The 11,075-nt window shown below is 29.9% G+C and overlaps 3 protein-coding genes across 3 annotated transcripts; 2 read left to right on the top strand and 1 right to left on the bottom strand.

Annotated features, from left to right (window-relative positions):
- Positions 1-296: 296 nt before the first annotated feature.
- On the top strand, positions 297-4,104 carry LOC128888757 (voltage-dependent anion-selective channel-like). The gene is made up of 6 exons (XM_054145870.1): positions 297-410; positions 1,815-2,137; positions 2,353-2,474; positions 2,785-2,893; positions 2,992-3,200; positions 3,376-4,104. Exons 2-6 carry the CDS (start codon positions 1,818-1,820, stop codon positions 3,465-3,467), a joined length of 852 nt encoding a protein of 283 aa, XP_054001845.1. The 5' UTR covers positions 297-410; positions 1,815-1,817; the 3' UTR covers positions 3,468-4,104.
- Positions 4,105-4,938: 834 nt separating this feature from the next.
- On the bottom strand, positions 4,939-7,276 carry LOC128888751 (COP9 signalosome complex subunit 4). Its single transcript, XM_054145861.1, has 8 exons — positions 7,124-7,276; positions 6,976-7,055; positions 6,454-6,572; positions 6,237-6,373; positions 5,892-6,006; positions 5,641-5,830; positions 5,194-5,571; positions 4,939-5,113 (listed from the first exon to the last, which is right to left on the bottom strand). The coding sequence occupies exons 1-8, from the start codon at positions 7,204-7,206 to the stop codon at positions 4,983-4,985; spliced, it is 1,233 nt and encodes a 410-aa protein (XP_054001836.1). The 5' UTR covers positions 7,207-7,276; the 3' UTR covers positions 4,939-4,982.
- Positions 7,277-7,879: 603 nt separating this feature from the next.
- On the top strand, positions 7,880-10,803 carry LOC128889133 (putative uncharacterized protein DDB_G0286901). Its single transcript, XM_054146528.1, has 3 exons — positions 7,880-8,029; positions 8,323-9,469; positions 9,534-10,803. The coding sequence occupies exons 2-3, from the start codon at positions 8,326-8,328 to the stop codon at positions 10,037-10,039; spliced, it is 1,650 nt and encodes a 549-aa protein (XP_054002503.1). The 5' UTR covers positions 7,880-8,029; positions 8,323-8,325; the 3' UTR covers positions 10,040-10,803.
- The last annotated feature ends 272 nt before the right edge of the window (positions 10,804-11,075 follow it).

Below are 11,075 nucleotides of genomic sequence, written 5' to 3' on the forward strand. Positions count from 1 at the left end.
ATGAAAAGAAGGAAACTTTGATCGTTATCTTCATCTTTCCCTCAAAGTTCAATAAACGGTACTAGGTGAACCGGATACGTATGAAATCCACGCCTATACGAGGGTAGTCCTCAAGGTTACGTAACGTCCAAAAAAGTGGATCAACACACCTCTTAAACAATCAAACATTTATCTCCAAATCTAATTACGATATTCTTGGAGGTTTATCGTTCAATTTTATTCCGCATATTTTATCGACATTTTCCCATAGAAATAGATCGCAATTTTTTTTAGTGTTTCCCGTTGGGCGCATGCGCGAGATCAATTGCGCGCAGGTCATATCTGTCTTTCTTTCTCGTTGGTGTCTCACGTACGCAATTCCGAAGCGAAATCACGCAGTTTTCTGCACTCGTGTCTTATAACATAAAACAGTAAGTATTAACAAACTACACCATCTAGACATATCGCATTATTTCGGTTGAAACGTCTGTTCGTGGACGCGGGTCGTGTAATTTTTGAAAATAATTTAATTCTCGCGAAGCCGGCATGGGTTAATGCCTAGCAATGTCGGCTGTCGCCTAGCGATATTGTATCCAACTTTTTCCGTTAATTTCATCAAGTTCGATCAATTTCAGTTGTTCGTTCGTGTCTCTTGATTTCAACAATTACGGTTTTCAGATAATAGAAAAGCGTCAGACGCCAAATAATGTCAAATTGTGTTCGTTTATGAGAATTGGAAGCAGTTGATTTCTCCTTATGTAATACCTAGGACTGGTCAATATCACTCCATTTTTGCTCTACATTACCGAATAATTGTCGGTGCATTATTATTATTAATACAAATATTAAATTGTTTGTGTTAAACGACGTCGTTAACTATTCCCTGTAATTGCAACATTTCTTTAACAACCTCGCAATAAATGTATTGTTAACTATCTAATTTGACAACCATTTCGTTATTAATTGTATTGAACATTAAGAATTGTATCGTTTATGTTTTCATTTAGTTGCTGATTGTATTTTATTTAAAGAAATATGGATTTATTATTAATTTATTTTATCTCTATGCATACATGTATGTATGTGTTACATTGTCAGTTTAAAGATTATATACATATTATGACAAATACAGTATTGCATTCTTTGTCATATATAATAACAACATATGTTCCATAATTATGCAACTTAATATTACGAAATTATTAATCGTGTAACCTTGGGTTTTATTCGTCTTATTATTCAGAAATGTTTTGATCACAAATTAATAATACTTGAATTATTTCTTCATTCTTCATAATATTATTGTAATTAAGATTTATTAAATTAAGAACCACTTCTAGGTCTAGACTACTATTATTAGAATTCTTTAGTGCTACACAGACTTAAATACATAATTACAGAAAGATATAAATGTTCATTGATGTTAATATTAGATCACTAAATTTGTAGTATGTATCATTGAAGTGAAGAACATTATACATTATAATCTTATTATCCAGATAATATTTTATGTATATGATTTTCTTTTTAATTTTTTGATCTTTGAAACATACATAATTTTATTTTATAATTCTGTATTTCTGTATGAAAAGTAATTATTTGATTCTTTAGTTTTGAAAATGTACTTTGAAACTTTTTTCCATAATCTTGATCTCTTAATACACATTTTGGAACAGCTTTATCATTTAATCGTTTGGGTATTAAGAGTCCAAAGATCAAAACTGTATTTTACTTATAACTAATTCAAAATTTTATGTACACACAAAGTATAAATGTACATTGTTTTCATAAAGCTGGCAGACTTGTTTTTATGATCACTTAATATTTTCCAATAGAACATGGCTCCACCAACATACGGTGACTTAGGCAAGAGTGCTCGAGATGTATTTGGCCAAGGTTATCACTTTGGTTTAATTAAGTTAGATGTTAAAACAAAAACCAGCTCTGGTGTTGAGTTCTCCAGTGGCGGAGTATCCAATCAAGATACTGGAAAGGTATTTGGTACTTTAGAAACCAAATACAAAGTCAAAGATTATGGGTTGACATTTAGTGAAAAGTGGAACACCGATAACACACTTGCAACTGATGTGACTTTGGCTGATAAATTGCTCAATGGTCTTACTCTTGGTTACAGTTGCACCTTCTCCCCACAAACAGGGTAAAATACTCAATCCCTAATCTTATCAATACAAGGATTAACCTCTTGACAACTGAGATTGCAAAAGATTTTAATGTACAGACAGGGGCAAATAAATTACATCGTAAATGTTATTTATGCCTCATTATGTATACTCACTGTTAATGGGTTAAATTAAGTTAAACAAGAATTTGAACATTTTCTAAACTGGTATAATAATGATTTTATTATTATAGGACCAAGACTGGAAAGTTGAAAACGAGTTATAAACACGAAAATGTATCTGCTAATGCTGATTTTGATCTTAGCCTTTCTACTGGTCCTCTTATCAATACATCATTCGTTGTAGGACATCAAGGTAAGATAATGATACATACTATTGATTTATGTCATCTCAACATAATTCTGTGATTAATTATAATTGATACAATCTTTATTAATCATTTTTATTTTGAAAGTGGGAAATATTAAATATTTGTATTATTTAGATATTTAATGTTTTTCATATCCTTGCATCCATGCGATTCCTTGTAATTCCAATTGAGCATCTTCCTCTTTAATTCCCAATATTCAAGGCAATCCAGAACATAACAGTGTAAGATGATAGTTTTACAAAGTCAAATAAATTATTTTCTTTTTCATTACAAAATATCCTAATTTCATTATAGGATGGTTGGCTGGTTATCAGGCTTGCTTTGATACGCAAAGAAATAAGCTTACAAAGAATAATTTTGCACTTGGATTCACTGCTTCTGATTTTGCTCTTCATACAGCAGTGTATGTATAAACTTTATGCATTCTTAGGAAAAATTACTAAAATTGTAACCTAAAAAAATATTTTTAATTCTGTAACATACTGTGTTTGATTCTATTAGGGATAACGGGCGTGAGTTCAGTGGCTCTATTTATCATAAAGTAAAGTCAGACCTACAAGGAGCAATTAATCTTGCTTGGAATTCTAGTAATAATGTTACACAATTTGGAATTGGTACAAAATATAATCTTGATGCAGATGCAAGTATTAGAGCGAAGATCAATTCTCATCTCCAAATAGGTTTGGGATATCAACAAAAATTACGTGATGGTAAATAAATTTTAGTAATAATTTTTAGAGTAATTATTTCAAGTAATTATTTTTAGGAATTATTGTATATTTCATTTTTTTTCCGTATTAATTTTTGAGATATAATAATCTAATCTAACAAAGTAGGACAAATTTTATGCTTCAACATTATAACATATTTCATTTATGTTTCTAGGTGTAACCTTGACACTTTCTACAAATATTGATGGAAAGAACTTTGGTTCTGGTGGACACAAGATTGGTTTCGCATTAGACCTTGAAGCTTAAATACGAATGGTTACAGACACTAAAGGACTTGACTCAAAGAATTATTTCATGACCTTCGTGTCATAAAGACAGCATCACTTTACATGCTTCAAATAAAGTATTGCCTATAATTTGTAGACAAGTTTGTCCCGAAATAGATGCCACGAAATATCATGCATCGTTTAAAATTAGTTAAAGGGATATTAGTTTAAAGTATACACAACTACGAGTGTAAACATGCTACAATAACAGTATCTTATGGTGAACAGTGTGGCTCACAGCTCTTTCAGTGAAACAGAAGTGTATTATTCTTTCCTCTGTAATTCTCTTACTCTTGATATGGTGCAGCCTTCCAGTTCCTGTTGAAAATAATTAGTTTCATAATAAAATCGAAGGTTAATTATTCTGATATTAAAGAAATGGAAACTACATAGATAGCAATATTAATTGCAAAAACTCTTCTGAAATAATATTAAAAGACAGTAATAAATGTTATCATGTTATGAAGTATTTGTAAACTTTATGATTAATTCTAAGGTAAGAGGCTCAGTATGCTGCACATACGTTCTTATAACTATAGAAGTAATGTTAATTATTGGATTTATTGTAAAAATCCTTGCACTTAATATTATACACAATAAATAACTACGTACAGGGACTTGGGATTAAATGATGTCAATGTCAAGTAATTACTCACTTTTCATTTGCAAAATGAAATCAACATTCATTCCTGCTTACATAACTAATATATAAAACAATATTGCCAATTGTGGCTATTTTAGGATTGAAACTTATTGTGAAATCTATATTTAGTTATGAAGACAATATTCCAATAATCGAAAGTCCGGTGTCTTATAGGAATATTTCAGTCTTAAAACAATGCAATATGAATAAATAAAAATTTTTAGTTACAAACAATACACCAGTCCTGTTTTATGTAGGAATTGTATTAAATGAGAGGTTTGTACACATAAAATTTTATTCTCTTATGCATCAACAATTGTTAAATATTGAGCAAAATCTGAATTAAGCTTCGACTAGTTTTTAGAATAAAAAAAAATTTATTTTATGTGGAGTGTGAATGCTTTATTTACAAGAAAATGGTACATTATTTTCTTAGAGTATTTTTGTGTAAACTTTATAACAATTTTATGCAAGTGTTCAACAAACAATTACTTTAGGTTTATTTCATTAATAAATTTTTACTCACATAATTCCATACTTATTTTATTTTTTATTTTTTATAAATAATAGACTAATTATGGTGACAAAACCAAAGTTATAGAAATGCCTTATAAATTTGTTTGATATTTACGTACTTTGTTATAATAAATTCAAATTTATTTCTTGATCATATCAACATTTATCATGCATATTAAAATAAAAATTAAACAGCATGTTAAATATTGTTGCTCATAATATAAACGCTTCATCGATAAATTACGTTAATAATCCTTATTGCCTTCAAATTTTTAATAACGTATTTAACAAATGAATATCCAATGTGTGTTTATTTAATATTTAAAAAAGTTTACATTACTGCATTTGATCTTCCATTGTTTTCGCTATCCATTCTGGTTCAGTTTGAGCGATTTTTTCTATTATTTGGTTCACTTGATAGCAAAGAGATTGTATTTGTTTGTCCCATGTTGGCAAAGTTTCTCGTGCTACATGAAAAAGAAATTTTTATCAGAAACTCTGTTTATTAACAATAAGATTCGCTTGTCGATCCGTTTATTAAACTTACTTTCAAAATGTACAATAGAATCAATTTGATCAATGTATCCATTCATTCGACTTTCAGTAATCATTTGGCTAGCAATTTTTTCTGCTTTTGTCGGTGGAATTTCCAACAAGGCACCTAGTTCTTCGAAAGTTATATTATTGTATAATTTACTAGCAGATAATAAGTTATGTTCTATAACAGCACGGTCGAGAATAGTTGATCCCAGTCCATCGATTGTACATGCTTTTTGATGAGGTTGTAATAAAGCTTCAAACTCTTGTAGTTCGGAGCGTCGAATGATACGGTCCAAATACATTTTTTCAAGAATCGAATATGCAGGAAGTTGTTGACAACGTTCATCTTTAAACAAGGTTGCTAACATACGACTTCTTTGTTGTCCTAGTTTTGAAATTACATTCAAACATTATCCATGTATGTACACCACACTTAATATGGTTAAATACTTGCCTGCAGAAGCTAGTACTGTACAAATTAAAGCGTTCCTAAGTGCAGTCATACGTTCATCTTCATGTATAATAGATCTATATGATAATTCATTGTATCTTTGAGCTGCTTCGATAAACTTTCTTCTGTAATCTAATACTCTAGCATAACAGACTTTGTAGTAAATTTGTAACTGTTCATTTTTGGATTCAGCCTAACAAAAATAGAAAATGAAATATTATATTGACATATATGTTTAAAAGTGTAGTACATACTTGTAAAAGAGATGCTCTATTGATAAATGCTTCAGCTTGTACTGGGTCATCATCTTCTAAGTACAATCTTGCAATTTTAAGATAAGTTTCAAGTTTATAGTCAACTGTGTATTGCCTGTAAATAATCATCATCATAATTATTAAGCATTTAGTAAAACTTCTATCACCCTAATTATCTCTCGTATTTTTAAAGAAATGAAAAAATACGTATTTTTAAATGCCATGTCATAAAAATATTGTGGATAATTAAGGTGATCAAAGTTGTTGCTTCAATGTAAATATAGAAGCATTGAATTCAGATTTTCTATAAATTTTAGAACAAATAATGATAATATTGTTATTTACTTTTGCCCTGTTTCTAATGGTATTCCAACTAAAACATTAGCTGCCTCTCTCCAATTTTGATTACGTTCATAAATATCTGCTAAATGTTGTCTTATGCTAGCGACTTGCTCCTCAAAAGAGATGACCCGTGGTTGTATCTGAAGACAGAGTATAACATTTTACTATAGTATATATTACATACAATCAGATTTCCTATAAGTATAATAAAATATCTTACTTTGTCCAATGTGTAATGTGAAACAGCCTTAGATATCTCATCAGGTAAAAGTAACAAACGATTACTGACGTCTGTCAAAACCTGTCTTGAGATCACCAAACTTACATATTCGTTTACAACTGGAAAATAAAATGATTCATCCTTACATCAATATAGCAATTTAGTTTTTAACTTATAAATTGTAAAATAAAAACATTAGTATACGTTATGCAATTATGATACAAATTAAGGATTTTACTACATAATAATACGTGGATACTATATAAACTGTACATAGATAAATATTTCCCAAATAATTACAATTATATGTTCTACATATTTGCATATGCTATAAATGAATAAAATATGTAATCTATTAATATATTATTGTACACATGATGGTGACTATGAGTGATACAGATATTTTTGTATTTATGAAATGTGTAATAGTCCTTTACAGATTGTTTTCATCGCGTCAGTTCTTGAAATATGTATTTGCATACCTGTTACAAGAGAATATATACGTAAAGAAAAGTGACATACTTGCTTCAATGAATATCTTTAAAGCATCAACCAATTCTTCGCCGGATGATGATAGTATTGAGTCCAAAATCACTCGATACCTAAAAGTGTCATCGTTTACACCAAGTATTTTAAAAGGTAAGTTTTTGATCCTAGTTTATAGGCTTACTTTTCTGCTTGATCTTTATGAGAGCCACCGGAATACGCTAAATTCGTGAGTTGTTGACGTACAGCAGCTGCCGTCACCACCATCTTTTCTACATGAATAACCCGAAATTACTTTTGCGCGCTTACGACCATGAACCACAAAAACTGATTAGTGGGAATTCCATCGCAGAAGCGGAGAGAATTGCTGTCGAAGGGGAAATTTACCAAAATCGGATATCTCTTCTCCTCCGAGCCCGCGGAAAGTGTCTAGGGATATTGCAATTGGAAAGCACTGTTATTTGCTTGCCTCAAATTTTTGTCTAGTTGGACAAAGTACAGGGTGTCCCAAAAATGTTGTAACACCTTGAAAGGGGTGGTTCGGGAGGTGATTTGAAACAACTTTTTCCTTAGCAAAAATATTGTCCGAGGCTTCGTTGAGGAGGTATTAACGGAAAACACTGACCAATCAGAGCGCGAGTATCAAGGTGGAGCGCTCGCGGTAGCGTAGGCTGTGCGCTCCCCGACCAATCAGAGCCCGAGTATGCCAATGGAGCGCCCACTAATTAGTCAGTGTTTTCCGTTAGTATCTCATAAACGAAGCCTCGGACAACATTTTCGCTAAGGAAAAAATTGTTTCAAATTACCTCCCGAACCACACTTTTCAAGGTGTTACAACATTTTTGGGACACCCTGTATAGTGATTTGAAGATGTAATCTTTGTTTGATGAGAACCCTGCCAATGTATGAATTTTCTCGCTGCGCAACAGCTGCCAACAGCTGCGTAAGAAGCGGCAGAGCCTAGGGATCTTTATCGTTATTTTTCACGTGTAATAATGTGAGGTTATTTCACGTGTAACAAAGTTGTTATTAGATACCAATTATTACTGTTTTTATTAGTCTTTGTAACTTCATGCACTTTTAGTAAACGGTAAAATATGTTTATCAATCTATGTAAAAGGAAAAATAACGAACTAGATGGGATATAATAATTATTTTTGTATTTATTCTGAAATTGTCACTTAAAATAAAAATGTAATCAACATATGAGTTAGGATAGAGAAATATTTGTTCACAACAAAATATCTTTAAAAGTATTGTTACTTCTAAGAAATCTAAATTTGATATACAATCTATGTTTCATAATCTACTTTTTCATTAAGTATTTATTCAATATTATTATAAACTTAAAAGCAGAGGTTAATTCACTTTAAATCCTTTTAGAAAATGACTCGATTTGCACGAGCAAAAGGTTCGAAAGCTTCTAATGAAAGAGTACCTAATGATGCTACACCATGGCATGTAATGAAGCAACAATTAACAGAGAATGTGGCCAAACAACAAGAACATTTGATAAGAAATAAATCTGCAAAAGAACTTTTACAAGACAAACAAAATTTATTTTACTGCGATGTTGGTAATGTTAATAATGACTGGGCAGAATTTGAAGAAAGTTCTATGACAAAAAGTAAGTATCCAGTGAAGAAGAAAACCAAAAAAAAGCAAGAAGCATCTGTACATTCAAATATACTTCAGATGAATAAAAGTATGCTTTCAGACACTGTTGAAATTTGTAATGAAGATAAAACACATGTAAATGTTAAAGATAAAAAGAAGTCATCTTTAAAGAGGAATATCAGTGAAGTTGATAATTCTACAACAAACATCAAACTTAAAAAGCGTAAACAAGACAAGGATCAATCTGGCAACATAAGTAGTACCCAAAACAATCATTCTATTGATGAGGTTAATGTAAAAACTAATGAAGCAGATGCAAATCATAGTAAATTAAATAAAATTAAAAAAAAGAAACATAGTGATGGAAAGTCTGTAGATACATTGATAGAAAGCAGTAATGCTTCAAAACTTGACAAAGGTAAACAAAATGCATCACATGATACATATAATACAACAAAGGAGAAGGAAGATATGTTACCTAAACATCAGAAGCATAATATGAGAAAACAGAAGAACAATATTAATACAAATACATCGGAAACAAATGGAAATACTACTAAGCTAAAGACAAAATTTAAAAATAACAATAATAATGGAGAACGACAGAATAATCAAAACACTGAAACAAATAAGCACGAAGAAAACATCCATGTCACCAAACAATTTAATAAAAAATTTGTTAATAATCCAAATAAATTTCATACAAAACAGTTTGAAAATAATAGAATTAATAAAAGGAAAGCTCCTAAAATTAGGGATGATAAAGAGCACAAAAGAAGGAAAGCAGATTTAGGTCCTACAAAAGTAGTTATCAATGGTGTTGAAATAGAGATTGTTAAGTTTGGTGGGTTTCCAGTTAGAAAAGAAGATGCAGAACGATTACATGAACTGAAACAAAAAATGATCATGAAAGGTGAATATATTTATACAGTGTATATTTCTACTTTCTTCATATTATATTTTACTTGTTTTTGCAGGTATTCCAAAGAAGGAAACAGATGCAGCAATAAAGCTAGAAAGAAGAAAAGCAGAGAAAGCATTAGCACGTATTAGGAAGTGTGTCTGTTTCCATTGTAGAAAAGCAGGTCACAATTTGTCAGATTGTCCTGAACTTGGAATAGAACAAGCAGGAACTGGAATCTGTTTTAAATGTGGATCAACAGAACATACTCATTTTGAATGTAAAGTAGCTAAGCCAACAGAATTTAGATATGCTACTTGTTTCATTTGTCGAGAGCAAGGACACATTGCTAAACAATGTCCTGATAATCCTAAAGGAGTTTATCCTCAAGGAGGTTCTTGCAAAGTCTGTGGAGATGTCACACATTTAAAAAAAGATTGCCCAGATTTAATTAAAGAAAAAGAAGAAAATACCATTACTGTAAACTCAATTGCAAATGGTAATTTAGAATCTTTAGAAGAGAATGTGAAGATAGTCGAGGAGAAAACTAATAAGAAATCTAAAAAAGTAGTGAAATTTTAACACAAGCCTGTACGATACACGAAACATATACACTTGTTTAAAGTAAAAACTTTTTTGTACATATTTCAGTGAACTGCACTTAATGTAAACATAAGATTTATTGAAAGGTACATGTGTTTGACATGTATATACATATACATTTTCTTCATACGTACATTGTAGTGTTATTTAAATAACACTATTTCTCGAAAAATCTGATATCAAACTATTCATAATGAATATTTTTATAATTCATATATTGTCTATTTACATTATACTCGAATTTATAAATCAGTTAAAACTTTTTACATATTAGTTGTACAATGAAATTATGAAATTATCTAGTTTAAATAAATTTTCCTAAAATAAAGGAATAAATTATTTATTTAATTCAGCGATATCAGATTTTTTCTATGTACAGAAGACAAATTACAACGATATATTTAGATATACGTATATTATCTGTACATAGCAGTAATTTGTTATACATATACATCAGCATTTTTTTGCAAAAGTTTTTAGCATTAATTTAAAAGTCATTCTTTTCCATTCAACTTGTTATGTAAATGACATGTAAGAAATAAAAACATGTAATTAATATTTCATTATCATAATCATTTTTCTAATTATTTTACGAATCAATAATCTGTACAATTTGTATACTTAAAATAACGTTCTTTGAAGTACGAATTCTACGAATATATATTTATATTTGTACCTCTATATTACATTTGTCCTTATACTACACTATGTATAATATATAAACTTTCTATACTTTAAATTAATTTCCTACGTATAAGTTATACTTGGATCACCCCTAACGGCAGACAAATAGTGTTTCTACTATAGTGATGATTAATTCAGTACACAATGAAAAGTATTAATGCGTCTGTCCTGTTAAACATACATCAGAAAATTACATTGTCAGGATACCTTCGTCCTCGGGGCAATATTATTTACTGTATCGCTAATTAATTAAATAGTACTTAGTATTGAAAATTGCATATGTATCAAAGTACACCTGCAATTTAATTTAAACAAAATTAATGTAAATGTG

Source organism: Hylaeus anthracinus, unplaced genomic scaffold (genome assembly GCF_026225885.1).
Source record: "Hylaeus anthracinus isolate JK02 unplaced genomic scaffold, UHH_iyHylAnth1.0_haploid 11994, whole genome shotgun sequence".
Lineage (NCBI taxonomy): Eukaryota > Metazoa > Arthropoda > Insecta > Hymenoptera > Colletidae > Hylaeus > Hylaeus anthracinus.